Source organism: Mustela nigripes, chromosome 9 (assembly GCF_022355385.1).
Source record: "Mustela nigripes isolate SB6536 chromosome 9, MUSNIG.SB6536, whole genome shotgun sequence".
In the NCBI taxonomy this organism is placed as follows: domain Eukaryota; kingdom Metazoa; phylum Chordata; class Mammalia; order Carnivora; family Mustelidae; genus Mustela; species Mustela nigripes.
Genome location: NC_081565.1, coordinates 37,038,551 through 37,063,512, shown reverse-complemented (window position 1 = coordinate 37,063,512; position 24,962 = coordinate 37,038,551). Strand labels below are relative to the sequence as shown.

Below are 24,962 nucleotides of genomic sequence, written 5' to 3'. Positions count from 1 at the left end.
AAGTAGGCAGTGAGGCAGGCAGAGAGAGAGAGAGAGAGAGAGAGAGAGAGAGAGGAGGAAGCAGGCTCCCTGCTGAGCAGAGAGTCCTATGCGGGGCTCCATCCCAGGACCCTGAGATCATGACCTGAGCCGAAGGCAGAGGCTTAACCCACTGAGCCACCCAGGCGCCCCTAAATAAAACTTTTTTTAAAAAGTTACTGTGTATAGGAAATGATGTCACTTGTTCTGAATACTAAATATTTAATTTGGGAACAAAATATTTTTACTTTTCTTTTATTCTTCTGTTACGGATTCGTGGTATGTTTAGGGTTGGCCGATTATTCAGTCTCCTACCCTTTTATTTTACTGTTGAAGGAACTAAGACTCCAAAATATCTCTGAGATCTGTGAGAAAATAAAGCTTTTTCTGATGAATATAGTATAGTGTTGTATTGACATACTAATAGCCGTTACATGTGTGATTTTTGTCATATACATGTTGGTATGAATGCTAGTTGTATGGGTGTTAACTTGTTTTTAGACTTGAAATTTGATTCCCAGTGCCATCTTTTTCTGTAAGAGAGTTTCCTGGATTAATTTGTATCTGGGGAAATTCCTCATTGCAGCTCTTATTGCAGTATAATGTGTGACTGTGATAGCTTACTGAGATACTCAATTTCTATGTATTAGGAAACTTTGTAAGAATGTAATTTCATGTAATAGGAATTTAATGATATAAGAAAGGGAAGAAAGAAAATGAGACCATCAGACAATTGCCTTGGGCTTTCTCTTCCCCCTTGGAAAGGGCCTGTGTGTTGGCTGGTTGGTGTTTGCTTTTTCTCTTGGTCCTCTACTCCTACCCTCCTCACCTTGCTCTTGTTCCAATACTTGTTCTATCTCTTTTGTTTCTTGCAGTCTAGCTCCTCCTCTCCTATAGTTCTGTTCTTTTCACCTGTTTCCCCGACTCTTTTTGTTCTTGAATGTTTTTGATTAGTGAAAATTTTAAGTTACTGGTTTTTCTTTCTGTAGCAGTTGAATTGAAATGGCACTGAACTGGCAAAATAGAACATTGCGGTTAAGTTCCTTCGTGCCTCAGGGACGTCTACATTTTATTAGTGTAAAATCTTAAGAGTTAAGAATGTCTGCCCCCCCTAGGGGTGCCTGGGTGGCTCAGTGGGTTAGGCCACTGCCTTTGGCACTGGTCATGATCTCAGGGTCCTGGGATCGAGTCCCACATCGGGCTCTCTGCTCAGCAGGGAGCCTGCTTCCCTCTCTCTGCCTGCCTCTCCGTCTACTTGTGATTTCTCTCTGTCAAATAAATAAAATCTTAAAAAAAAAAAAAGTCTGCCCCCCCAAAAGAATGTGTTCTTATTTCTACTTGATATTTTTCCTTTAATATATGCATTTATATATCTTTTAGTGGAAATTTATGATTATTTAGGATTTTTTTCCCCCTATGAGCACTTAACAGTTTTATGTTGGGGGCAAATGTATTTTTTTCAGTCTTGTTTTGTGTACATTTTTAACATGTTAAGTAATTCAGTTCAACTTGTAAAAGCATTTTATAACTTATACTTGGGGCCTGGGTGGCTCAGTCAGTTCAGTGTTTCTCTCTTGGTTTTGGCTCAGCTCATGATTTCAGGGTCATGAGATTGAGTCCCCTGTTGGGCTCTGCACTCAGTGGGGAATCTGCTTGAGATTCTTTATCTCCTTCTGGCCCCTCCTCCTTCCTGCCCACCCAGCACATGCTATCTCTATCTCTTAGATTAATAAATCTCAATAGAAAGAATGTTATACTTATTTTTCCAGTGTTTTTAATAATCATTTTTAATTGCATTGCAACTTACGTTTGAGTTTTCCATTGCTTATTCAATCATTTCCCCAATTTGAACATTTAGATTATAGAAAGGTATTATAAGAAATGGTTATAATTAAATAAAATATAGGAAGTTGATAAGAAATATAAATATAAATATATATATATATATGTTTCTCACTTGATTTTTCTCCAATGTTTCAGGAAAAAAGAATTGACCCTAAGTAACTATTAAAATGCTGTTGGTCTTAGAGAGAGTGAAGTTTAACTGCATAGTAGACATTAGAAAATCTTTTTACTCTAAGTGACCAAATATGAATTTCTTAAATTCTTTTTAAAAATTTTTTTAAAGATTTTTGTGTTTATTTGACACAGAGAGAGAGAGCACAAGCAGGGGGACAGGCCGAGGGAGAGGGAGAAGCAGGCTCCCTGCAGAGCAGGGGAAGCCTGACATGGGACTTGATCCCAGAACTCTGGGACCATGACCCAAGCAGTGGTTTAACCAAGTGAGTCATCCAGGTGCCCCTGAATTTCTTAAATTCTTAAGGTTTGTGGGAAACATGAGTTGCATTCAGTAAACTATTTTAATATTTAAAGAAGCCCCCTAGAGGGGCACCTGAGTGGCTCAGTTGGTTAGGCATCTGCCTTCATCTCGGGTCGTGATCTTGGGGTCCTGGGATTGAGCCCCATGTTGGGCTCCTTGCTTGGTGGTGAGTCTTTTTCTCCTTCTCCCTCCCCTGCTGTTCCCCCACTTGTGCTCTCTCTCTCCCTGTCAAACAGATGAATGAATAAAAACTTAAAAAAAAACACAAAAAATGAAGCCCCCCCCCCATAAAATCTGCATATTATCAGCTGTGTTGGGGCATATTTTTAAAGAATTTACATCCTTTTGGGGCGCCTGGGTGGCTCAGTGGGTTAAAGCCTCTGCCTTTGGCTCAGGTCGTGATCCCAGGGTCCTGGGATGGAGCCCTGCATCGGGCTCTCTACTCAGCAGGGAGCCTGCTTCCCTTCCCCTCTCTCTCTGCCTGCCTTTCTGACTACCTGTGATCTTTCTCTGTCAAATAAATAAATAAAATCTTAAAAATAAATAAATAAATAAATACATAAATCTTAAAAAAATTTACATCCTTTTTTTAGTAATAGGGGTACTATATTTTAATTCTAACTTTTTTAAATAGAGATTTTGCTTTTTTGCACATAATATGCATGCTTTAACATGGGAGATACAGAGGAGAATTTTTTATTTGTATTTGCCTAAGGAATAATGATATTGAACATCATCTCATGTGCTTTTTGGTTATCTGTATATGTCTTCTTCGGCGAATTGATTATTCGTATTCTTTTACCTGTTTTCTTGTTGGGTTGTCTTTTTATTACTGAGTTGTGGTGTTATTTATATATTCTAGATACAGTCCCCTTATCGGATATATCACTTGCAAGTATATTTTTCTTCCATTCTGTGGGTTATCTTTTGTTTGAACCTTTTCAAAAAAAGCCATTAAGAATCCATTTAGGGACACCTGGCTGGCTCAGTCAGTAGAGCATGCAACTTTTGATTTTAGGTTATGAGTTCAAGCCCCAAGTTGGGTGTAGAGCCGACTTTTGGTGAAACTTTTTTTTTTTTTTTAAGATTTTTTTTTTTTTTTAATTTGACAGAGAGATCACAAGTAGCAGAGAGGTAGGCAGAGAAAGAGGGGGGAAGCAGGCTCCCTGATGAGCAGAGAACTCCATGTGGGGCTCGATCCCAGGACCCTGAGACTATGACTTGAGCCAAAGGCAGAGGTTAACTCACTGAACCACCCAGGCGCCCCATTTGTTGAAACTTCTTAAAATATTTATGAAGTTAGCTTCTTCTGGGAATTGTTTGCAAAATTATTTTTTATTTTTATTTTATTTTTAAAGATTTTATTTATTTATTTGATAGAGATCACAAGTAGGCAGAGAGGCAGGCAGAGATAGAGGGGGAAACAGGCTCCCTAATGAGCAGAGAGCCTGATGTGGAGCTCGATCCCAGGACCCTGGGATCATGACCTGAGCCAAAGGCAGAGGCTTTAACCCACTGAGCCACCCAGGTGCCCCGCAAAATTATTTTTTAAATCAGAGGTTCAAGGAGTTTCTCCTAACCCATTTACCTCAAAAACACCCGCTTTTTCCAACAGCTGATATCCCATAGTATTAATAAATACTAGCGACACATAGATGAAAATGCTCATTTTCTGCATCTCTGTGTCGCACCTGTCTTTGGTGGGTGCTTAAATACTGCTTTTTTCCCCACCAGAGACTGAAGCACATTTCTGCTAAGTGCCAATGTGTGAAGGGTCAGACTGCGAAGAATCTTCTTGGTTTTAGGAGTCTCACAGTATTGTGATTTACGTACATTTTGATGGCTTTGTAGCATGTATGCCAGTGAAATATCTTCTGCACACAAAAGTTCTAAATCTTTTTTTAAAAAAAAGATTTTATTTATTTGACAGAGAGGGACACAGTGAGAGAGGGAACACAAGCAGGGGGAGCGGGAGAAGGAGAAACAGGCTTCTCGCTGAGCGGGGAGCTCGATGTGGGGCTCGATCCTAGGACCCTGGGATCATGACCTGAGCCGAAGGCAGACGCTTAAGGGACTGAGTCACCCAGGCGCCCCAATTTTAATAATTTTTAGCATGGTTTGTTACTTCTTTGAAAATGGATGATCCATATACTTTATAATTTTAGCTCTCCACTAGAATTGATTAGAATATCAACCGGAATATTTTGTCCCCACATCATGCTGGAAAACTGAAACTTTTAAAGTAAAGCTTTAAAGAAATTATAAAATAGGGATGCCTGGGTGGCTCAGTTGGTTGAGCATCTGCCTTTGGCTCAGGTTGTGATCCTAGGGTCCTAGGGTCCTGGGATCGAGTCCCATATTGGGCTCCTTGCTCAGTGGAGAGCCTCTTTCTCTTTCTGCCTCTCCCCCTGCTCATGCTCTCTCTGACAAATAAATAAATAAAATCTTAAAAAATAATAAAATAAATAATAAAATAAATACCTGTTTACCGTAGAATGTTCAGAAACCGTAGAGAACTGTTATGAATTATTCCCAGTCCTACCACCTAGAGGCAGCCACTTTTTAAAAAAATTTTATTCATTTTTTAAGAGATTTTATTTTTAAATAATCTCTACATCCAAGGGGCTCAGATCTACACCCCTGAGATCAGAGTCACACGCTCTATAAACTGAGCCAGTCAGGTGCTCCATACATAATATTTTCTACCCTTTAGAGTCCCTGGTAACTAGATTACTTTTCCTATAGTTTTGCCTCTTTTCTATTCCTGTAGTTTGTTATATATAAGTAGAATCATATAGTATGTAACCTTTGGAGCCTGGCTTCTTTCACTTACCATAATACATTTGAGATTGGTCCATGTTGTAGTTGTGTTACACTGTGTACAATTTCATCCATCCATCCATTTATTTATTTATTTATTTTAATAATTTAAAAATTTTTTTAGAAACATATAATGTATTATTAGCACCAGGGATACAGGTCTGTGACTTGCCAGGTTTACACACTTCACAGCACTCACCATAGCATATACTCTCCCCAATGTCCATAACCCCACCACCCTCTCCCTCCCCACCTTCCCTCCTGCCACTGCCCTGTAACCCTCAGTTTGTTTTATGAGATTAAGAGTCTCTTATGGTTTGTCTCCCTCCCGATCCCATCTTGTTTCATTTATTCTTTTCCTACCCCTAACCCCCCATGTTGCATCTCCACTTCCTCTTATCAGGGAGATCATATGATACTTGTCTTTCCCCAATTGACTTATTTCGCTAAGCATAATACCCTCTAGTTCCATCCACATTGTTGCAAATGTTGATTTCATTTCTTTTGATGGCTGCATAGTATTCCATTGTATGTATGTATATATGTGTATGTGTATATATATAGATATAGATATACCACATCTTCTTTATCCATTCATCTGTTGATGGACTTCTAGGTTCTTTCCATAGTTTGGTTATTGTGGACTTGCTGCTATAAACATTTGGGTACACATGCCCCTTCAGATCACTACCTTGTATCTTTTTTTTTTAAATTATTTTTTAAAGATTTTTATTTATTTATTTGACAGACACAGATCACAAGTAGGCAGAGAGGCAGGCAGAGAGAGAGAGAGGAGAAAGCAGGCTCCCTGCTGAGCGGAGAGCCTGATGTGGGGCTCGATTCCAGGACCCTGGGATGATGATCTGAGCCGAAAGCAGAGGCTTTAACCCACTGAGCCACCCAGGCGCCCACTACATTTGTATCTTAAGGGTGAATACCCAGTAGTGCAATTGCTGGGTCGTAGGGTAGCTCTATTTTCAACTTTTTTTTTTTTCTTAATTTAAATTTAAATTTTTTCTTTTTAAGATTCTTAAAAAAATTTATTCATTTAACAGACAGAGATCACAAGTAGGCAGAGAGGCAGGCAGAGAGAGAGGAAGGGAAGTAGGCTCCCTGCTGAGCAGAGAGCCCAATGTGGGACTTGATCCCAGGACCCTGAGATCACGACCTGAGCTGAATGAGGAACCTCCATGTCATTTATTTATTTTTAAGATTTTATTTATTTTAGAGAGTGTGACAGAGAGAGATGGGGACGAGCAGAGGGAGGGAGGCAAGCAGACTCCGTGTTGAGTATGGAGCTGATTGGGGGCTCAATGCAAAGCTTGGTCTTAGGACCCTGATCATGACCTGAGCTGAAATCAAGAGTCAGAAAGCTTAACTAACTGAACCACCCAGGTGTCCCTGTCAGTTCATCCATTTAAAGTACATAGGGGTGTGTGGCTGGTTTAGTTGGAAGAGCATGAGACTTTTTTTTTTTTTTTAAGATTTTATTTATTTATTTGACAGAGAGAGAGAGAGAGAGAAAGAGATCACAAGTAGGCAGAGGCAGGCAGAGAGAGAGGGGGAAGCAGTCTTCCCACCCAGCAGAGAGCCCAAAGCAGGGCTCGATCCCAGGACCCTGAGATCATGACTGGAGCCAAAAGCAGAGGCTCAACCCACTGAGCCACCCAGGCGCCCCCGAGCACGAGACTCTTGATCTTGCGTCACAAGTTCAAGCCCCATGACTCTTGATCTCAGGTCACAAGTTTAACGCTAGGTTGAGTATAGAGATTACTTAAATAAATAAAACTTAAAAAAAAAAAAAGATCAGCTTGTTAATTTCTTTCTTATTTAAAAAAAAAAAAAAGATTTTATTTACTTATTTGACAGTGAGACAGCGAGAGAAGGAACACAAGCAGGGAGTGTGGGAGAGGGAGAAGCAGGCTTCCTCAGAGTGGGAAGCTGGACCTGGTGCTCCGTCCCAGGACCCTAGGCTCATGACCCCAGCTAAAGGCAGATGCTTAAAGACTGAGTCACTCAGGCACCCAATTTGTTAATTTCTTAAAAAAAAAAAAATCGTATGCAAATTTTAATTCTATTTTGAATAGTTTTCACAAGATAGGTGCAATATACTTTTCTTTTTTTTGTTTTGTAACTTTTGGTTGAAATAGATTATTTTCAGTATGATGCCTTACAGTGTATTGTAAATAGGCTAATGGACAAAAGACAATAAATTCATAGAGCTAACCTTAATTTTTTTCCTGCTTACATTTCCCCCCCCTGCTTATATTCTTAAGTTACAGGTATAAATACCATATCAACATATCAAGGGCAGTAGACCGACTTTTAGGTTTAAGAGCTCAGATTATTTGTTTGAGACAGGACTTCAGACCTACTTTTATAGGGAATGAAAATGCAAATGTGTGGTTTTATGTTTTTGTCCTTCACTTAAAAAAATTTTAAGATTTTATTTATTTGAGAGAAAGAGAGAGAGAGCCTGAGCACAAGTTGGGGGAGGCAGAGGGAGAAGGAGACTACCTGCAGAGCTGGGAGCCTGAAATCTGGCTCCATCCAAGGGCCCTGGTTCATGACCTGAGCCAAAGGCAGACGCTTGACTGACTGAGCCACCCAGGTGTCCCCACACATATATTTTTAGAACATACAGATTTTAGAAATATTTAACTTTTCTCTAGAAAACAAGTATCTCTACCTTTCTCCTTTTTTGAGATTTTGGGACTGAGAAGTTTGAAGACTGTATTCTGGGGTTTTTTTTTTGTAGTCTCAATATTCTCATAATGATTTGTTCTTATCCCCTCAGAGCATGTTGTGCTTAAAAATATTTCTTTGTTTTTCAGGTTCTAAATGGCTTCTAAGAAGTTGGGTGCAGATTTTCATGGTAAGTGGACTGTTAGATATCATGGTTTAAGTTATGATTTGCTCTGAGGATTTGAAATCACTTAGCGTTAGGTAAATGCCCCTTTTTGTTTATTTAAATGAACAACTTGAGAAAAAGTTGTGCAACAGTGTAGCCTATACATTCTACTGGATTTCAGGTTGTGTAATATTGAAGTATTGAAGTAGTTAGTTACATTTTAGAGTCTCTGTGGTTATTGTACTTGAAACTACCAGAGATGGATGGGGAGCCTATCTATTTTTATTGTTTTGAAGTCCTTAACATTCCCTTTGTTACTCTCTGGTCATAGCTTTTCGTTGTCTCAGGTGTGAAACACTCTAAAACTTAGTACTTAATAATGTTTTGCTTTAGTGTCTATCCCTGTCATCCTCCCTTCCTGCCCCACAGTCATAGGAAATAATGACTACAAATAAACCATGATCAGTAATTACAGACATGTTAGTGGTAGTAATTACAATTTTGTATTTGAAATGAATAGTTTATCATCCTTTTCTGTGATACAACCTTTCAATAAGCTTTATTATCTGCATTTGGGAGGAATGGATGTGCCTAAGAATTAAAGTTAGATTCTCTTTTCATACAGTAGAAGATAAGAATTAAATACCAGAAATCCAAACAACAGTTATTTGAAAAGGGTTTTTGAGGATGCCTGGTGGTTCAGTCAGTTAAGCATCTGACTCTTGATTCTGCTTAAGTCATGATCTCAGGGTTGAGATCAAGCCCTGCTTCAGGCTCTGTACTGGGCGTGGAGCCTGCTTAAGATGGTCTCTGCCCTGTGCTTCTTCCCCACTTAAAAAAATGAAGATTTTTTTTTTTTTAAAGATTTTACTTATTTATTTGACAGAGAGAAATCACAAGTAGACGGAGAGGCGGGCAGAGAGAGAGAGAGGGAAGCAGGCTCCCTGCTGATCAGAGAGCCCGATGCGGGACTCGATTCCAGGACCCTGAGATCATGACCTGAGCCGAAGGCAGTGCCTTAACCCTCTGAGCCACCCTGGTGCCCCCCCAAAATGAAGATTTTTAAAGCTATTCTCTCATTTAAAAAAAATATATTTTATTTATTTATTTGACAGAGATTACAAGTAGGCAGAGAGGCAGGCAGAGAGAGAGGAGGAAGCAGGCTCCCCGCAGAGCAGAGAGCCGGATGCGGGGCTCGATCCCAGGACCCTGGGATCATGACTCGAGCTGGAGGCAGAGGCTTTAACCCACTGAGCCACCCAGGCGCCCCATATCCTTCCATTTTTAAAAGCATGTCATTGTAAGAATGGTTTGCCAGATTACATGGCAGCATACATTGGTATGCTCTTCTGGTTGCTTGATTGAATCAGTCAGCTCAATCAGGCTGCAGCAGCAGTCACTGGGGTTCTAACTTGTTTGCATATTTCATATAACAGTTTAGTATTTTGAATTACCATTGTGCATATGCTTATATACATCAGTTGTATGTGTTAAGTCATTTTGGAGTTAAGTCAGTCATGCTCAGGGATTTGCTTTTTTTTTTAAAAATACTGTTTATTTATTAGAGACAGTGAAAGAAGGAACACAAGCAGGGGTAGTGGGAGAGGGAGAAGCAGGCTTCCTGCTGAGCAGGCAACCCAATGCGGGGCTTGATCACAAGACTCTGGGATCATGACCTAAGCCAAAGGTACACACTTAACTGACTGAGCCACCCAGGTGCTCCAGGAGTTTGCATTCTTTATAGCAGGTTAGGCATCAGATCTGCCAGGTAAGGTATTTCCTATTGTCTAAGGATTATTAGACAATACTTTAAAAGTATTCAAATGATAGTAGAGAGGTAGATCTGAAGTTGCCTCTGGATCACTTTTTTTTTGGATCACTTTTTTAAGGACTCAGTAACTTTTTAAGAAATTTCTCCATCTCCTTACATTCCTCACCAAAATTTTGTTGTTTAAGTGAAGCATTCTACATGAGTAAAATTTGAGAAATATTTTTTTTTCTTTCCTTTCCTTTCTTCTTTCCTTTCTCCTCTCTTTCTTCTCTCCTTTCTCCTTTCCCTTTTCCTTTTCCTTTTCTTCAGTAGGCTTCACGCTAATTGTGGAGCCCAGCGTGGGGTTTGAACTCACAACCCTGAGATCAAGACCTGAGGTGAGATCAAGAGTCAGATGCTTAACCAACTGAACCACCTAGGTGCCCTGAGAAAAGATTTTTTTTCTTTCTTTTTTCAGCTTCTGCTTTTAACTGCGGAGCTCTTACTTGAATGTATGTAGCTTTAGAGTTTTTAAGAGTAAAAAATCTTATTTTTAGATATTATGTAGTTTAAGGAATAGAAATTAAAGGGAATAGGCAAAAAAAAAAAAAAGGTGGGGGGAGAATATCAATCTTGTTGGCATCTGAGTGCAGGAAATCAAATTCAGCCTGGTCTTACAGAGCTGAAATTAGAAAGCCAGGAAGCTAAGGCTCATACTCCCTTCATCTCTCAGGAAGCTACATAGCCTTTTCTTAGGCTTTTCTCTGCAGGTGTGCTCCATTTTTATTCTTCTGTTTATAGACTTGCTTTTTTGACCTACTTGTGTAGAGTACGTAGGGTCAAAAATGGCCACCCCCCATTATTATACTGCTTGCTACTTGATCTTTCAGTTTAAGTGGCTAACATCATGTAGCTAAAAGTTTTTCTGTCTTTTGGCCAAGGGAGGATCTGATTGGTACAGCCTAGCTTATAGGCCTGTGGATTGAATCTCCCTAAGGTAGGTATTATCTGACTGGTTCATTAGGATTAATGAGTGTATGTGTGTATATAATTCTTTCAGGGCATTTGAGATGTGGAGAAGGAGGTAACATTTGTTATTGTGACTGGATATTAAATTGCTCTTTGTCTTTTTAAATATTTGGGCTGACTAGATCCTGTGCTATGACTACTATTTGATTTACTTTCCAAGTTCATTTAAAAAAAAAAGATTATTTATTTATTTATTTATTTGACAGAGGCACAGCGAGAGAGGGAACACAAGCAGGGGGAGTGGGAGAGGGAGAAGCAGGGTTATCTCTCAGGAGGGAGCCCAGTGTGCTGCTTGATCCCAGGGTCCTGGGATCGTGACCTGAGCTGAAGGCAGATGCTTAACGAGAACAACTCAGGTGCCCCCCCTCTACTTTTTTTTTTAAAGATTTATTTATTTATTTATTTGACAGACCAGAGATCGCAGTAGGCAGAGAGGCAGGCAGAGAGGAGGAAGCAGCCTCCCCGCAGAGCAGAGAGCCCGATTCGGGGCTCGATCCCAGGACCCTAGGATCATGACTCGAGCTGAAGGTAGAGGCTTTAACCCACTGAGCCACCCAGCCCCCCCGCCCCCCTTTTAAAGGTTTCATTTATTTGTTTGTCAGAGAGAGAGAGAAATGTGTGCACACAAACAGAGAGAATGGCAGGCTGAGGGGCAAGCAGGCTTCCCGCTGAGTAAGGCGCCCAATGCAGGACTGGATCCCAGAAAGCTGGGATCATGACTTGAGCTGAAGGCAGATGCTTAACCAACTAAGCCACCCAGGTGTTCCTCAAGTTCATCTTTTTCAACTAAGGCAGAACTTCTTCCACTGTCATTAATAACTACATATCCCTAAATGACAGAATAAGAGAATAAGCAGTTAATTCTTATAGCCCTTTAAAAATATTGTGCTTGTATTATATTATGTAAATTGCAAACCCTTGGCTCAGTTTAAATCAGGCCTTTCTGGGAGTCTGGTGTTTTAAAATGTTACTTCTCTTTAGTTTTTAACGTATTTTCCACTTTATTTAAGAAAAAGTTATTTTCCAGAAGTCACTTTTTACATTTATTTTTATTTTTAAGATTTTATTATTATTATTTTTTAAGCTTTTATTTATTTATTTGATACCAAGTACAAGCCAGGGGAGTGGGAGAGGGAGAAGCAGGCTCCCTGCTGAGCAGAAATACCCCCCACTCCCCAACCAATGTGGGACTTGATCCCAGGAAACTGGTACCATGACCTGAGCTGAAGCAGGCACTTAACCGACTGAGCCACGCAGGCGCCCTATTTATTTTTTTTTAAGAGAGTGTGTGGGTGCATGGGATTGTGTAAGCATTGAGGGAGGGGTAGAGGGAAAGCCAGAGGTGGATCCTTATTGAACTGAGCCACTCATGTGCCCCCAGAAGTGGGTTTTTAAAAACGTTTTAACAGGGGCACCTGTGTTGCTCAGTTGGTTAAGAGTCTGCTTTTGGCTTGGGTCATGATCTAGGGAGTCCTGGGATCAAGCCCAGCATGGTACACTTTGCTCAGCAGGGAGTCTGCTTCTCCCTCTCCCTCTGCCTTTCCCTGTGCCCCTCCCCTGCTCTCTCTCGCTCTATCTTAAATAAATTAAATGGAGAAAAAAGTTTCAACAAAAAGATTCCTTTTTTAATACCTGAGAAAGTTCCTTGAGATTCTAATTTAGGAAAAAAATAAGTCTGTATGATCAGATAAAACTTAATAAAACTAAACTCTTTCCTTTGAAAAGCCACATTGTCCTGTTTATGACCGTTGAGGTAGCTAACTTCTTAGGGAGGAGGTTCATTATGCCTTTGGTTTAATTTCTCCTAGGATATTGAAATACTTTTTCTGCTGAGTGATGAAGATGTTTTATTTTAAATTGTTTTTAAAGTTGATCTGTTACTGCTTTACAGTGTAATGTAAAGAAATTGGCCATCATTGAATCATTGCTCCCCTTCCCCCACCATCTTTCAAGAATTTTATCTTTGTTTTCAGCATTGTTACTGTGATGTGCCTTCGTATGATTTTCTGTGTATTTATCCTGCTTGAAATTAGCTAAACTTCTTGGATCTGTGGGTTGATATCTTTTATCACTCTGGGAAAATTTGCAGCTATTATTTCCTTTCATATTACTTCTGCCCCATTGTTTTTTGCATTGCCCCCCCTTTTTAAAAAAATTTTTTTTTTAATTTAAAAAATATATATATATTTTAATTTTATTTATTTTTTTTGACAGAGAGAGACACAGCGAGAGAGGGAACAGAAGCAGGGGGAGTGGGAGAGGGAGAAGCAGGCTTCCTGCTGATCAGGGAGCCCGATGCAGGGCTTGATCCCAGGACCCTGGAATCATGACCCGAGCCGAAGGCAGACACTTAATGACTGAGCCACCCAGGTGCCCCTCTCTTATCCTTTTAAGACTCTAATCATAACATATTAGGCTGTTTGATACTGTCCTAAATATCTCTTAAGGCTCTGTTCCGTTTTGTTCTTTTTTTTTTTTTCTTTCACCTTTATGTTTCAGTTCAGTTAATTTCTTTTGACCTACCCTCAGGGTCTCTGGTTCTTTCCTCTGCTAAATATTTTCTGATTATCAGGACAGCCTGGTTATGAACCATCAAAGATTTTCTCTCTGATACTGCATTTTTCATTTCTGGCATTGTTGCTTTGTTTCCTTATATTTATGTCTCTTATTGAAATTTCTCATCTGCTTACACATGTTCATCTTTTCCATTAGATCCTTTGGTATATTTATTACAGTTATTTTAAGCCTTTCTGATAATTTCAATATCTTTGCTATCCCTCAGTTTGGGTCTGATGACTGGTTCTTCTCTTAATGATGGATCACATTTTCTTGCTTTTTTGTGTGTCTTATTTTTGATTGAATGCCAGACATTGTATCTTAAAAAGCTGATTTTTTGGGGAGGGGGGGAGCTGATTTTGTAGGTTATCTGGCTTTTGTTGTTAAGGTATGAGTTGCATTTTCTTGTAACTTTACATCCTGTAGCAGATATCTGTATAATGTTGTGTGAATCTGTCTTCATGTGTGTCTGTCAACTTTAATTAATTAATTGATTGATTTATCAAAGATGGGGTGCATGCACCAGCAGGGGAAGGGGCAGAGGGAGAGAATCTCAAGCAGACTCTGTGCTGACATAGAACCCCACATGAGGCTCAGTCTCATAACCTTGAGATTATGACTTGAGCTGAAATCAGGAGTTGGAGGCTTAACCTACTGAACCACCCAGGCTCCCCTAATCTAAGTTTAAAACCAGCCTAATGGCTTTAAGATAGTGATACCTGGTCATGGAATTGTATTTTTCACTAAATTTTAAGTTTGGTCTTTACTCTTGGTCTTTTTCAAAAACTTCAATTTGAATCCTCAATTTGAAGTCACAGTAAAACCTGAATTAAGCATAATCTGGTTTCTACCCTCCATTATGAATTCATCTCTCCTCTTCTCTGGAATTACAACTTTTTTGCAGAAAAACATGCCAGTGACAAGATTATAAGCATATCAGCAATTTGAAAAGAAAGAAATCACTATGATGCTTTCTGAGAATTTATCCTAATTTACTACATTTTTAGCCGGTTCTCTTCCACTGTGGTATAATGCAAGGTCAGGTGTTGAAACTGACTTCAGGGAACTGACACAGCCATAGCCATCAGAGATAGACTTATTTTCTTTCTTGAAACTGAACTTAAGAAAGTGAGCTAGACATTTTAGAAAGATATTCAGTAATAAAGACTGAAACTGAAAAGTATTTGGGGTAAGCTGGAAATTTGTTAGTCACACTGTTTAATTCTCTGGGCCATGTAGTTAATTGAGTTTTATTGAATCTATTTAAAAAATAAGGTGTAATGAGAAATGAGAAATTGTTGTCTTTAATTATATGTATTTTGATTTATTGGATTAAAATGAATAATTTGTAAGGCACAGTTATATTTGCAAAATATGTTCTTTATAATCCTCAAAGTATGATCATTAATTAAACTACGGTAGTCTTCTGTCCATTCAAAAGGTTGTTTGCTTTGTTGCCATTTCTTTATTTCTTTATTTTTTTTTTTTTAAGATTTTATCCACTTATTTGATAGCCAGGGATCACAGGTAGTCAGAGAGGCAGGCAGAGAGAGAGGAGGAAGCAGGCTCCCTGCTGAGCAGAGAGCCCGATGCCTAGCTTGATCCCAGGACCCCGAGACCACAACCCGAGCCAAAGGCAGAGGCTTTAACCTACTGAGCCACCCAGGCGCCCCTGTTGCCATTTCTTTAAATGCCTTTTTTTTTTTAAAGGTTCTATTTATTTAACTTTAAAAAAAAAATATTATTTATTTATTTATTTGTTTGACAGATCACAAGTAGGCGGAGAGACAGACAGAGAGAGGAAGGGAAACAGGCTCCCTGCTGAGCAGAGAGCCCGATGCGGGCTTGATCCCAGGACCCTGGGATCATGACCTGAGCTGAAGGCAGAGGCTTAACCCACTGAGCGTCCCAGGCACCCCTAAAGATTTTATTTTTACGTAATCCCTACAGTCAGTGTGGGTCTCCAACTCTCAACTCTGAGATCAAAAGTTACGTGCTTCATCCATTGAGCCAGCCAGGTGCCCCCAAAAGTTTTGTTTTGTTTTTTGTTTTTTTTTTTTAAAGAGAGAGAGAGGAGCAGCTGGGTGGCTCAGTGGGGTTAAGCCTTTGCCTTCGGCTCAGGTCATGATCTCAGGGTCTTGGGATCGAGTCCTGCATCAGGCTCTCTGCTAAGCTGAGAGCCTGCTTTCCTTTCTCTCTCTCTGCCTGCCTCTCTGCCTACTTGTGATCTCTCTGTAAAATAAATAAATAAATAAATAAATAAATAAATAAAATTTAAAAAAAAAAATAAAATAGAGAAAGAGAGGGGCCGGGCCCCTGGGTGGCTCAGTTGTTAAGCGTCTGCCTTCGGCTCAGGTCATGATTCTGGGGTCCTGGGATGGAACCCTGCATTCGGCTCCCTGCTTAGTGGGAAGCCTGCTTCTTTCTCTCCAACTCCCCCTGCTAGTGTTCCCTCTCTTGCTGTCTCTCTCTCAAATAAATAAAAATCTTTTTGTGTGTATGTGTGTGTTTAAAGATTTTATTTATTTATTGGACAAAGATCACAAGTAGGCAGAGAGGCAGGCAGAGAGAGAGGGGGAAGCAGGCTCCCTGCCAAGCAGAGAGCCCGACATGGGTCTCGATCCCAGGACTCTGGGATCATGAAATGAGGTGAAGGCAGAGGCTTTAACTCACTGAGCCACCCAGGCGCCCCTCAAATAAATAAAAATCTTAAAAACAAAGGAAAATAATAAAAGAGCATGCACCACGAGGTGGGTTGACGGGGTGGGGAGGGACAAGGGGAGAGAGAGAGAGAGGATCCCAAGCAACTTCTATGCCCAGTACAGAGCCCTGTGGGGGTTTGTTCTCATGGCCCGGAGATCATACAACCTGAGCCGAAATCAAGAGTTTGATGCTTAACTGACCTGACTACCTAAAAGATTTTTTGGTTTTAAGTAATCTCTGCATTAGAGTCCCCATGCTTTACTAACTGAGCCAGCCAGGTTTCCCTAAATGTGTTTTTGCCCTTTATTCTCCCCCGCCCCCTTTCTCCAGTAAACGCCTAACTGTTGGCTCATTCCCTACCAACAAAGTTTAAAGGATCAAGATCAGGGAGTTAGAGGATGTGCCAAGTGACCTTGGCATTGCCTTTGTTTGTGAAATGAAACAGATTTTTATTTTTATTTATTAATTTTTAAGATTTATTTATTTGACAGAGAGAGATCACAAATAGGCAGAGAGGCAGGCAGAGAGAGAGAGAGGAGGAAGCAGGCTCCCCGCCGAGTAGAGAGCCCAATGCGGGGCTCAGTCCCAGGACCCTGAGATCATGACCTGAGCCAAAGGCAGAGGCTTAACCCACTGAGCCACCCAGGTGACCCTGAAACTGATTTTTAAAAGCAGAAACCTTTGGGACGCCTGGGTGGCTCAGTTGGTTAAGCAGCTGCCTTCGGCTCAGGTCATGATCCCAGCGTCCTGGGATCGAGTCCCACATCGGGCTCCTTGCTCCACGGGGAGCCTGCTTCTCCCTCTGACTCTGCCTTCCACTCTGTCTGCCTGTGCTCGCTTTTGCTCGCTCTCTCTCTGACAAATAAATAAATAAAATCTTTTAAAAAAAATAAAGCAGAAACCTTTAATTGGTGTTAAGGAAGGGAAACAGTTGTTTAAAGGTACAATACTTGATCCATCTCTCCCTATGCCAGGGCCTACTTCAATTTACAGAATAGAAGTCATCAGTGTATACAGCACTGTCATAGTTTCCGAACTGAAAGTTGGGCAAGGAAACTGAACACCCTTTGAAAGATAACTCATTTGGCTCAGATATGTTAAGTATGTTATTTTTTATAAATAATTTTCTCCTTCAACTCCCATCACCATTCTGCAATAGAACTGTTCATTTAAGAAATTTTGTTAGGAAAAAGAAAATTTTGTTAGTTTTAGTGTGGATTTTTTTTTTTTTTAAAGATTTTTATTTATTTATTTGATGGAGAGAGAGATCACAAGTAGGCAGAGAGGCAGGCAGAGACAGAGGGGGAAGCAGGCTCCTTGCCAAACAGAGAGCCCAAACTGGGGCTCAGTCCTAGGACTTTGGGATCATGATCTGAGCTGAAGGCAAAGGCTCAACCCACTAAGCCACCCAAGCGCCCCTGGATGGGTTTTCTTAATATTTGTATATCATACACTTTTATGTTATTATGGGTAGGATATTTTTCAGAGTGTGTGTGTGTGTGTGTGTGTGTGTGTGTGAGTGTGTGATAATTAACTTACTTTGAATGAATAAACATTGTGAAACTAGACTTAATTTTGTGATTGTTAATTTGACTGTAAATCTTGCCAGTGCTTCTTAGAAAATGCTAGTTTCAGCTTTGTCTCCTATCAGGGCTCTAGCTAAAGTTAAAATCTAATCTCTAGTAAAATTTGAGCACCTGTTTTCATGGAAGACAGATAAAATTTAAGTTAGAACTTTGCTATTAATTTCTATAATGTAAATATTTTTTAAGTGGCAGGGTTTTAGGGTTGTAACCAGTACTTGTTTTTTTTTGGGCAACCTGTGATGATACCTGATACTTTGGTGGGGAAGCACCTCGTATATTTTTATGAGTAGCCTTGCCATTTTAGGTAAATCATTTTGAATTTTAATAAAAGTTAATCGAATGTGAGTTAGCATAGGGGTGAGAGTTAAATATGAAAGAAGTATAGAACATGCTTCTTTTTTTTGTTCTTACTGAGCATCTTATCTGCCAGTTATGCTGGGGTTGGGAGGTGTAGATAAAAAGCATTTATCCCTTCTTAAGGGACACTCAGGATTTTCACTCAGAGTGTCTAGGCACAGAATGCTAAGACCTGAGGTGCTGGTATGAACTGGGTGTTCTGAGATTAAGAAGGAAGTTGTTAAGCTCATTCTTACAGGACTAGAAATAATCAAGTAAAAAAAAAGGGTGGGGGGCGCCTGGGTGGCTCAGTGGTTAAGCCGCTGCCTTTGGCTCAGGTCATGATCTCAGGATTCTGGGATCGAGTCCCGCATCGGGCTCTCTGCTCAGCAGGGAGCCTGCTTCCTCCTCTCTCTCTCTCTGCCTGCCTCTCTGCCTACTTGTGATTTCTCTCTGTCAAATAAATAAATAAAATCTTAAAAAAAAAAAAAAAAAAGGGTGGGAATGTGATAGGTATTGCCATTTGAGAAAATAGTACATCTATAGATATGACCAATGAAGATCCTAGAGTATTAATAATTATGGTTATTCCCCAGAAAAATTGTTAAATTGAGCACGATTGTGAATTTAATTTGCTTGCTGAGTGGGAGATACATAAAATGTTTCAGTTCTGACTAGAAGATAGGGAAAAGAGAGACACCAGCCCCAAGGGTGCAACTAGGGGCCTTCTTTCTGCTGGAGGGTTTCAGGTGTATCAGAGCAGTATTTACTTCAGGAAATGGGAATGATGAGAAGATTTCAAATATATCTTGAGTTTGTTAAGTCTTGAAATCTGTTTTTAGAAAGGGAGAGAAGCTAGGGTGCCTGGGTGGCTCAGTGGGTTAGGCCGCTGCCTTCGGCTCAGGTCATGATCTCAGGGTCCTGGGATCGAATCCCACATCGGGCTCTCTGCTCAGCAGGGAGCCTGCTTCCTCCTCTCTCTCTGCCTGCCTCTCTGCCTACTTGTGATCTCTCTCTGTCAAATAAATAAAATCTTTAAAAAAAAAAAAAAAAAAAAAAAAAAAAAAAAAAAAAAAAAAAAAAAAGAAAGGGAGAGAAGCTATCTTCATGGAAGAGGGGTAATTGTATTATTCTGTCTAATATTTGTATATTATTTGTATATATATTATTTGTGTATATATACTTGTAATATTCTGTCTATAATTCTTTTTTTTTTTTAAGATTTTATTTATTTATTTGACAGAGAGAAATCACAAGTAGATGGAGAGGCAGGCAGAGAGAGAGAGAGAGAGGGAAGCAGGCTCCCTGCCGAGCAGAGAGCCCGATGCGGGACTCGATCCCAGGACCCTGAGATCATGACCTGAGCCGAAAGCAGCGGCTTAACCCACTGAGCCACCCAGGCGCCACTCTGTCTATAATTCTAAGCATTCAAGGAAGTAAACCAGTGTGAGGCCCAGAAGCAATCCTTTTTTTAAAAATTTTATTTATTTATTTGAGAGAGAGAGCAGAAGCAGGCAGGAAAGGGAGAAGCAGGCTCTCCACTGAGCAGGCAGTCCAACTTGGGCCTTGATCCCAGAATCCTGGGATCATGACCTGAGCCGAAGGCAGGGGCTTAACTGACTGAGCCACCCAGGTGTCCCAACAATCCTTATTTTACTAGCTGTTAATAGTAAAAAATTGGAACTATTTCATTGTCCATGATGGTTCTGCCAGTAAGTTAGCCCCAGATCTGGTCCAGAAAAGAAACCATGTACAATTGGGAGTGTATAGTTAGAGTCATATATAAGAGCCACTCTCATTTTGTCTGACTCTAAATCAGTGATAATATCCTGGTCTTTCTGTATGATTCAGCATTTAGGCTTATTTAGCCTTCAGGGAGTTAGAGCAGTTCAGCTGTATGTGGTTTATATCTCCTGATTAATCCTTTTTTGATTCCCATAATCTTGTCTGTTTTGTTTGTTTGTTTGTTTTTATTTACTTATTTAAGAGAGACCATGAACAGCGAGGAGGAGCAGAGGGGGAGCGAGAAGCCGACTCCGCACCAAGCAGGGAAGCCCGATGTGAGAGTTGATCCTGAGACCCTGAGTTCATGACCTGAACTGAGGGCAGACCCTTAACTGACAGCCACTCTAGCACCCCTGGTTTTCCTTTTTTCATAAGTGCTATGCTTCTTGAATATTTCTACATCTGCTGCAGAATATAGTTTAAAAAATGCAGAGTAGGGGCACCTGGGTGTCTCAGTGGGTTAAGCCTCTGCCTTTGGTCCAGGTCATGATCTCAGGGTCCTGGGATCAAGCCCCGCATCAGGATCTCTGCTCAGCAGGGAGCCTGCTTCTCCCCACCGCACACACCTTCCCCCCCTTGCCTGCCTCTGCCTACTTGTGATCTCTCTCTCTGTGTCAAATAAGTAAATAAAAATCTTTTAAAAAATAAAAAAATGCAGAATAATTCTTTGTATTAATTAGAAATGATTCTAAAATAGAGAACTCCTAGTCAAAGAGGTTCTTTTGTGAATGTTCTGTCAATTCATCAGTATTAAGTGCCTAATATGTATAGGTTTTGGCAGTACGTCAGTGAATAAAATAGACTTATTTGCTTGTCTGCAAGGAGCTTATATTCCATTGGGCCAGAAAGACAGTAAATATAATTTGAAAATGAATTCCTTAATATGTTAGATGGTAATAAGTGCTGTGGGCGAAAGGATAGGTGGTGACATGGGAGTACTGCAACGAGGGTCAGGTGGTTTTGAATAGAGTGGTCATAGGAAGCTTCATTGAGAGAGTGACATTTGAGCAAAGACTTGAAGAAGTCGAAGGAATAAGTCGCGTGAATATTTCAGGGAAGGACATTTCAGTTAGAAGGAGCAGCCACTGCAGAAATTTTGAGGTGGGTTTGACTTTGTCGTGGTTGAGGAGCAATTACTGTGAGTTAGTGTAGTGGGATTTGGAGAGGCCTTTTAGGCTTCTATGAGTACTTTGGCATTTATACTAAATGTAATTGAAAATAAACCCTAGTAAGATCAAGTAGGCTCAAGCAGGATTTCCTCCACAGAGGTCTAAGGTCAGGAGAAGGTAAGCAGTCAGAGCGGCAAGTCTGTAACTTCTAGTTTAGGATAGCATAAATTTATGTTGTATCCTAGATGTAAGATAATAGCAGAACAAATAATAAAGTTCTTTGCTGATATTTTCTACTTTATTTTTGATTGTAGGGACTTTCAGTTACCTTGATGATGTCCCATTTAAGATAGGAGACAAATTCAAAACACCAGCTAAAGTTGGTCTTCCTATTGGCTTCTCCTTGCCTGATTGTTTGCAGGTGGTCAGAGAAGTACAGGTAAGTGGTGATTTTTAGTTAAAGTTTAGTGCATTTAAAAATTTAAAGAGTAAGATTTTGATGTATAGTGAATAGGAATAAAAACCATTTTCCTATCTCTTATTTGTATGTCTTATAGCAGCTATTACTGCTTGGCTCACATTGTCTGTCTTTCTCTCTGTCTCTCTGTCTCTGTCTCTCTCTCTCACACATACACACACACACATATGCACACACTTACATATGTTTATTTATTACAGATCATCTACAATCTGTTAGACTGTATATTCCTGGGTTTCTGTACCTTGTCCAGAACAAACCCCTACTGCCCGTCTGACTTGCTCGTTTACTTCTTTCTCTCTTTTGATGTCCTCATTATCTTCTTGGTCACTCAAATTAGGAAATCTTTTTCTCTCTGTTGTGTCTCACCTTTACCACCCAATTCATCCTTCTGTGATTTTTTTTTTTTTTTTTAACCTGGACTTCTGCAGTAGTCCTCTTTAATTGGCCCTTCTGCTTACAGCACTTAAAAAATTTTTTTTTCGTATTGTTTCTAGAACAATATCTCTAAATTAAAGTTTCCAGTTGTCATATCTCTGTTAAAACAAAACAAAACAAAACAGAACAAAAACTTACACTGATTCACCAGTCCTTATTTAATCAAGTTTAGACACAAGGTTGTGGTAAAGCACCTTAGCTCATCATCTCCATATTTCCTACGTCCCAGGTGACTACCAGTTCATTGAACATACCGTGTATATGACCTATAGTACTGTGCTTTTTTTCATGAGCTGTTACCTCCACCTTGAATGTTTTCCTCTTTCTCACTGTACTAAAAGCTGTCTACCTGTTAAAATCTGTTTATTCTTCTAGAATGTGCTTAGATGCCATCTCAGTAGCTTCTTTCTCAACCTTTCATCTTTAAAGTTCAGTTACATATAAAATTTAGAATTACTTCTTGAAAGCAGCAAATAGCCTTATATTCTCTATGACTTCCTTTCTTTCCTCAGTGCACATTTATTTAGTGCCTACTTTCGAGCAGTGCTCTGCTAGGGTTGGGGATAGAAATAAATACCTTAATCACTGTCCTCAACAGCTCGCAGTTTAGAGAAAGAATTAGATGGGAAAAAAGGAAAGTGTGTTACCTATCAAACACTTCTTTCTATGACTTTAAGAGTTTAGAAAATACAATTTTCTGTCAAAGGAGTTTTATTTCTGGGGGATTGTCTGAGGTACCACCATGTTACTCTAAGAAATATTTATTTTCCAGTATATTCAGTAGGTAATCAAATGGGAGAGTTTCAGTTGTATTTTTTAAAGTAATAGCTTTATTGACATATAATTCACATATCTTGAAATTCAGCATTTTAGGTGTCCACATAAGTGTTTTTTAGTATATTCAAAGTGTATAGCCATCGTCAGTATGTAATTCCAGAGTAGTGTCCTTATCCCAAAAAGAAATGCAGTGTCCATTAGCAGTCACTCCTTATTTCCCTCTCCCCCCAGCCCCTGGCAACTAGTAAATCTACTTTCTGTCCCTATGGATATGCCTGTTTTGGACATGTCATATAAATGGATTAATACAATAGATAGTGTTTTGTGACTGACTTACTACACTTAGCATAATGTTTTTACTATTTGCTTATTATCAGTAATGCTGGTGTGAATGTTTGTGATAGGTTTTTGTGTGGATGTGTGCTTTCATATTTCTTGGGTATATAAGTGGAACTGTGGGTTGTTTTAGGGTAACTGTGTTTAACCTTTTGGGGAACAGCTGTACTGTTTTCTAGAGTGGCTGTACCATTTTACAGTCCTGCCCACAGTACATGAGGGTTCCAGTTTATCCATATCCTTGCCAACTCTTCTTATCCATCTTTTTGATCATATGTATCCATGTGGGTTTTATAATGATTTCTTACTGCAGTTTGATGTGTATTACCTTAATTACTAATGATGTTGAACATCTTATATAGTTTTGAAAGCTGAATTAATAACTTTTGTGTATGGTGACTTTATTGGGTCAGAAGAGACACAAATTTCCCATATATAGAAAGTTTTACATTGTTCTGTTTGGTGACATTTTTTTTCTTATTTAAGATTTTATTTATTTGTCAGAGGGAGAGAGAGAGAGTGAGAGGGAGAGAGAGAGTGCTCGAGGGTGCACAAACAGGGAGTGGCAGGCAAAGGGAGAAGCAAGCTTCCCGCTGAGTGAGGAGCCTGATGCAGGACTCTCCCAGGACCCTGTAATCATGACCTGAGCCGAAGGCAGATGCTTACCAACTGAGTCACCCCCGTATCCTGCTTGTTGACTTTTGTATTGGCTCTAACAAATGTCAGTAACCACTTTCTGTGTACAGGATACTACTGTTAAAATAGGATTAAAAAAACACCATTTTCTTTTAATAGTTCTCTTATTACTCACTGTTTCATTGATAAATCCAGAAAACTTGTTTTGAATCCCAAATTGTTGCTGTTTTAGGCTTTGCTGGGAATTTTCTATTTCTCTGATCAGCATAAAGCATTAATAAGTGCATGGTACAGTCCTCACTGTATTCGTAGCGCCTACTAATAACAAAAGAGGATTTTTTTTTTTAAAGATTTTATTTATTCATTTGACAGACAGACATCAGGAGTAGGCAGAGAGGCAGGCAGAGAGAGAGGGAGGAGGAAGCAGGCTCCCTGCTGAGCAGAGAGCCCGATGCGGGGCTCGATCCCAGGACCCTGAGATCATGACCTGAGCCAAAGGCAGAGGCTTAACCCACTGAGCCACCCAGGCGCCCCAAAAGAGGATTTTTGAGCTCCATTCCTGTGTGAAACAGTTGAAATATTTTTGTTCTCTTACCGCATATGGTGCCTTTAAACTTTGACTTCCTGGGTCTCCATGAGGAATTTGGTTGTGATATTGGTGATGGTCTCCTTTCTTTTCTCAGAAGGGTCAGACCTAGAGCTCTAGACGGATGGATAACTTGATGCTTCCTATAACTTTGTCATATTTGCCCTTGCATGACAATGCAGACTTCAGGTTCCAGTTAAAAATTCATCAAAGTAAGCCAGTAAAACACATAAATAATTCTTGCACCTAGGGCCTACAAAGTTTTCATTGAATACGGTAGTGGTGGTGGCCATAGTAGTAGGGGGTGGCCTTAGTGTCATCATTTAGAGTAGAATCTGGTATCACTCATTCATGAGCTGGAATTGCCATTTAATAGAAGTGTAATTTTGTGCAGATTACTTAAACCCTCTGGGTCTCCATATCCTCATCTGTAAAGTGGGGATAATTAGCTTTTAAGGTTGTTGTAAGATTAAATAAAATAATGCTTTTATAATATTTGCTCTGGTTCCTGGTACTCCATAAATATTAGATGCGGTTATTATTTATTTGTACACTCAAACCACATTCTTATTTTTTCATTCTAATATTTGTTCTTTTTTTTTTCTGTGTTCCAAGTATTTTATACTACTTTCATAATTAAAAAATAAAAGGCAACAAAGGTTTTACAAAAAAGTGAAGAAATTTCCAGTTCTTGAGAGTAAAATGCCAGGGACCTAGGTTTATAGGTGGTGGAAGTTGGTTACAGCTTGTTTATGGTGGAAGAAGCCAGATGCAAAATTGAATTTCCTCCCTGGTTAGAAGCAGTGGTTGGTTCAGTGCTGTTTTTTTACTCCCATTAGTGGTAGAAA

At 39.7% G+C, this 24,962-nt stretch overlaps 1 protein-coding gene across 4 annotated transcripts in view; it reads left to right on the top strand.

Moving 5' to 3' along the window:
• UBAP1 (ubiquitin associated protein 1) overlaps positions 1-24,962 on the top strand; it is a 65,567-nt gene that overhangs the window by 27,158 nt on the left and 13,447 nt on the right. For 2 of the 4 annotated variants that reach the window (XM_059411477.1, XM_059411478.1), the window contains 2 exons: positions 7,993-8,033; positions 21,178-21,302. In XM_059411477.1, the coding sequence (XP_059267460.1) occupies positions 8,000-8,033; positions 21,178-21,302 (159 nt within the window). In that variant the 5' untranslated portion in view covers positions 7,993-7,999. The remainder of the gene's footprint in view (positions 1-7,992; positions 8,034-21,177; positions 21,303-24,962) is intronic. The other 2 variants (XM_059411480.1, XM_059411479.1) reach the window with 1 other exon arrangement.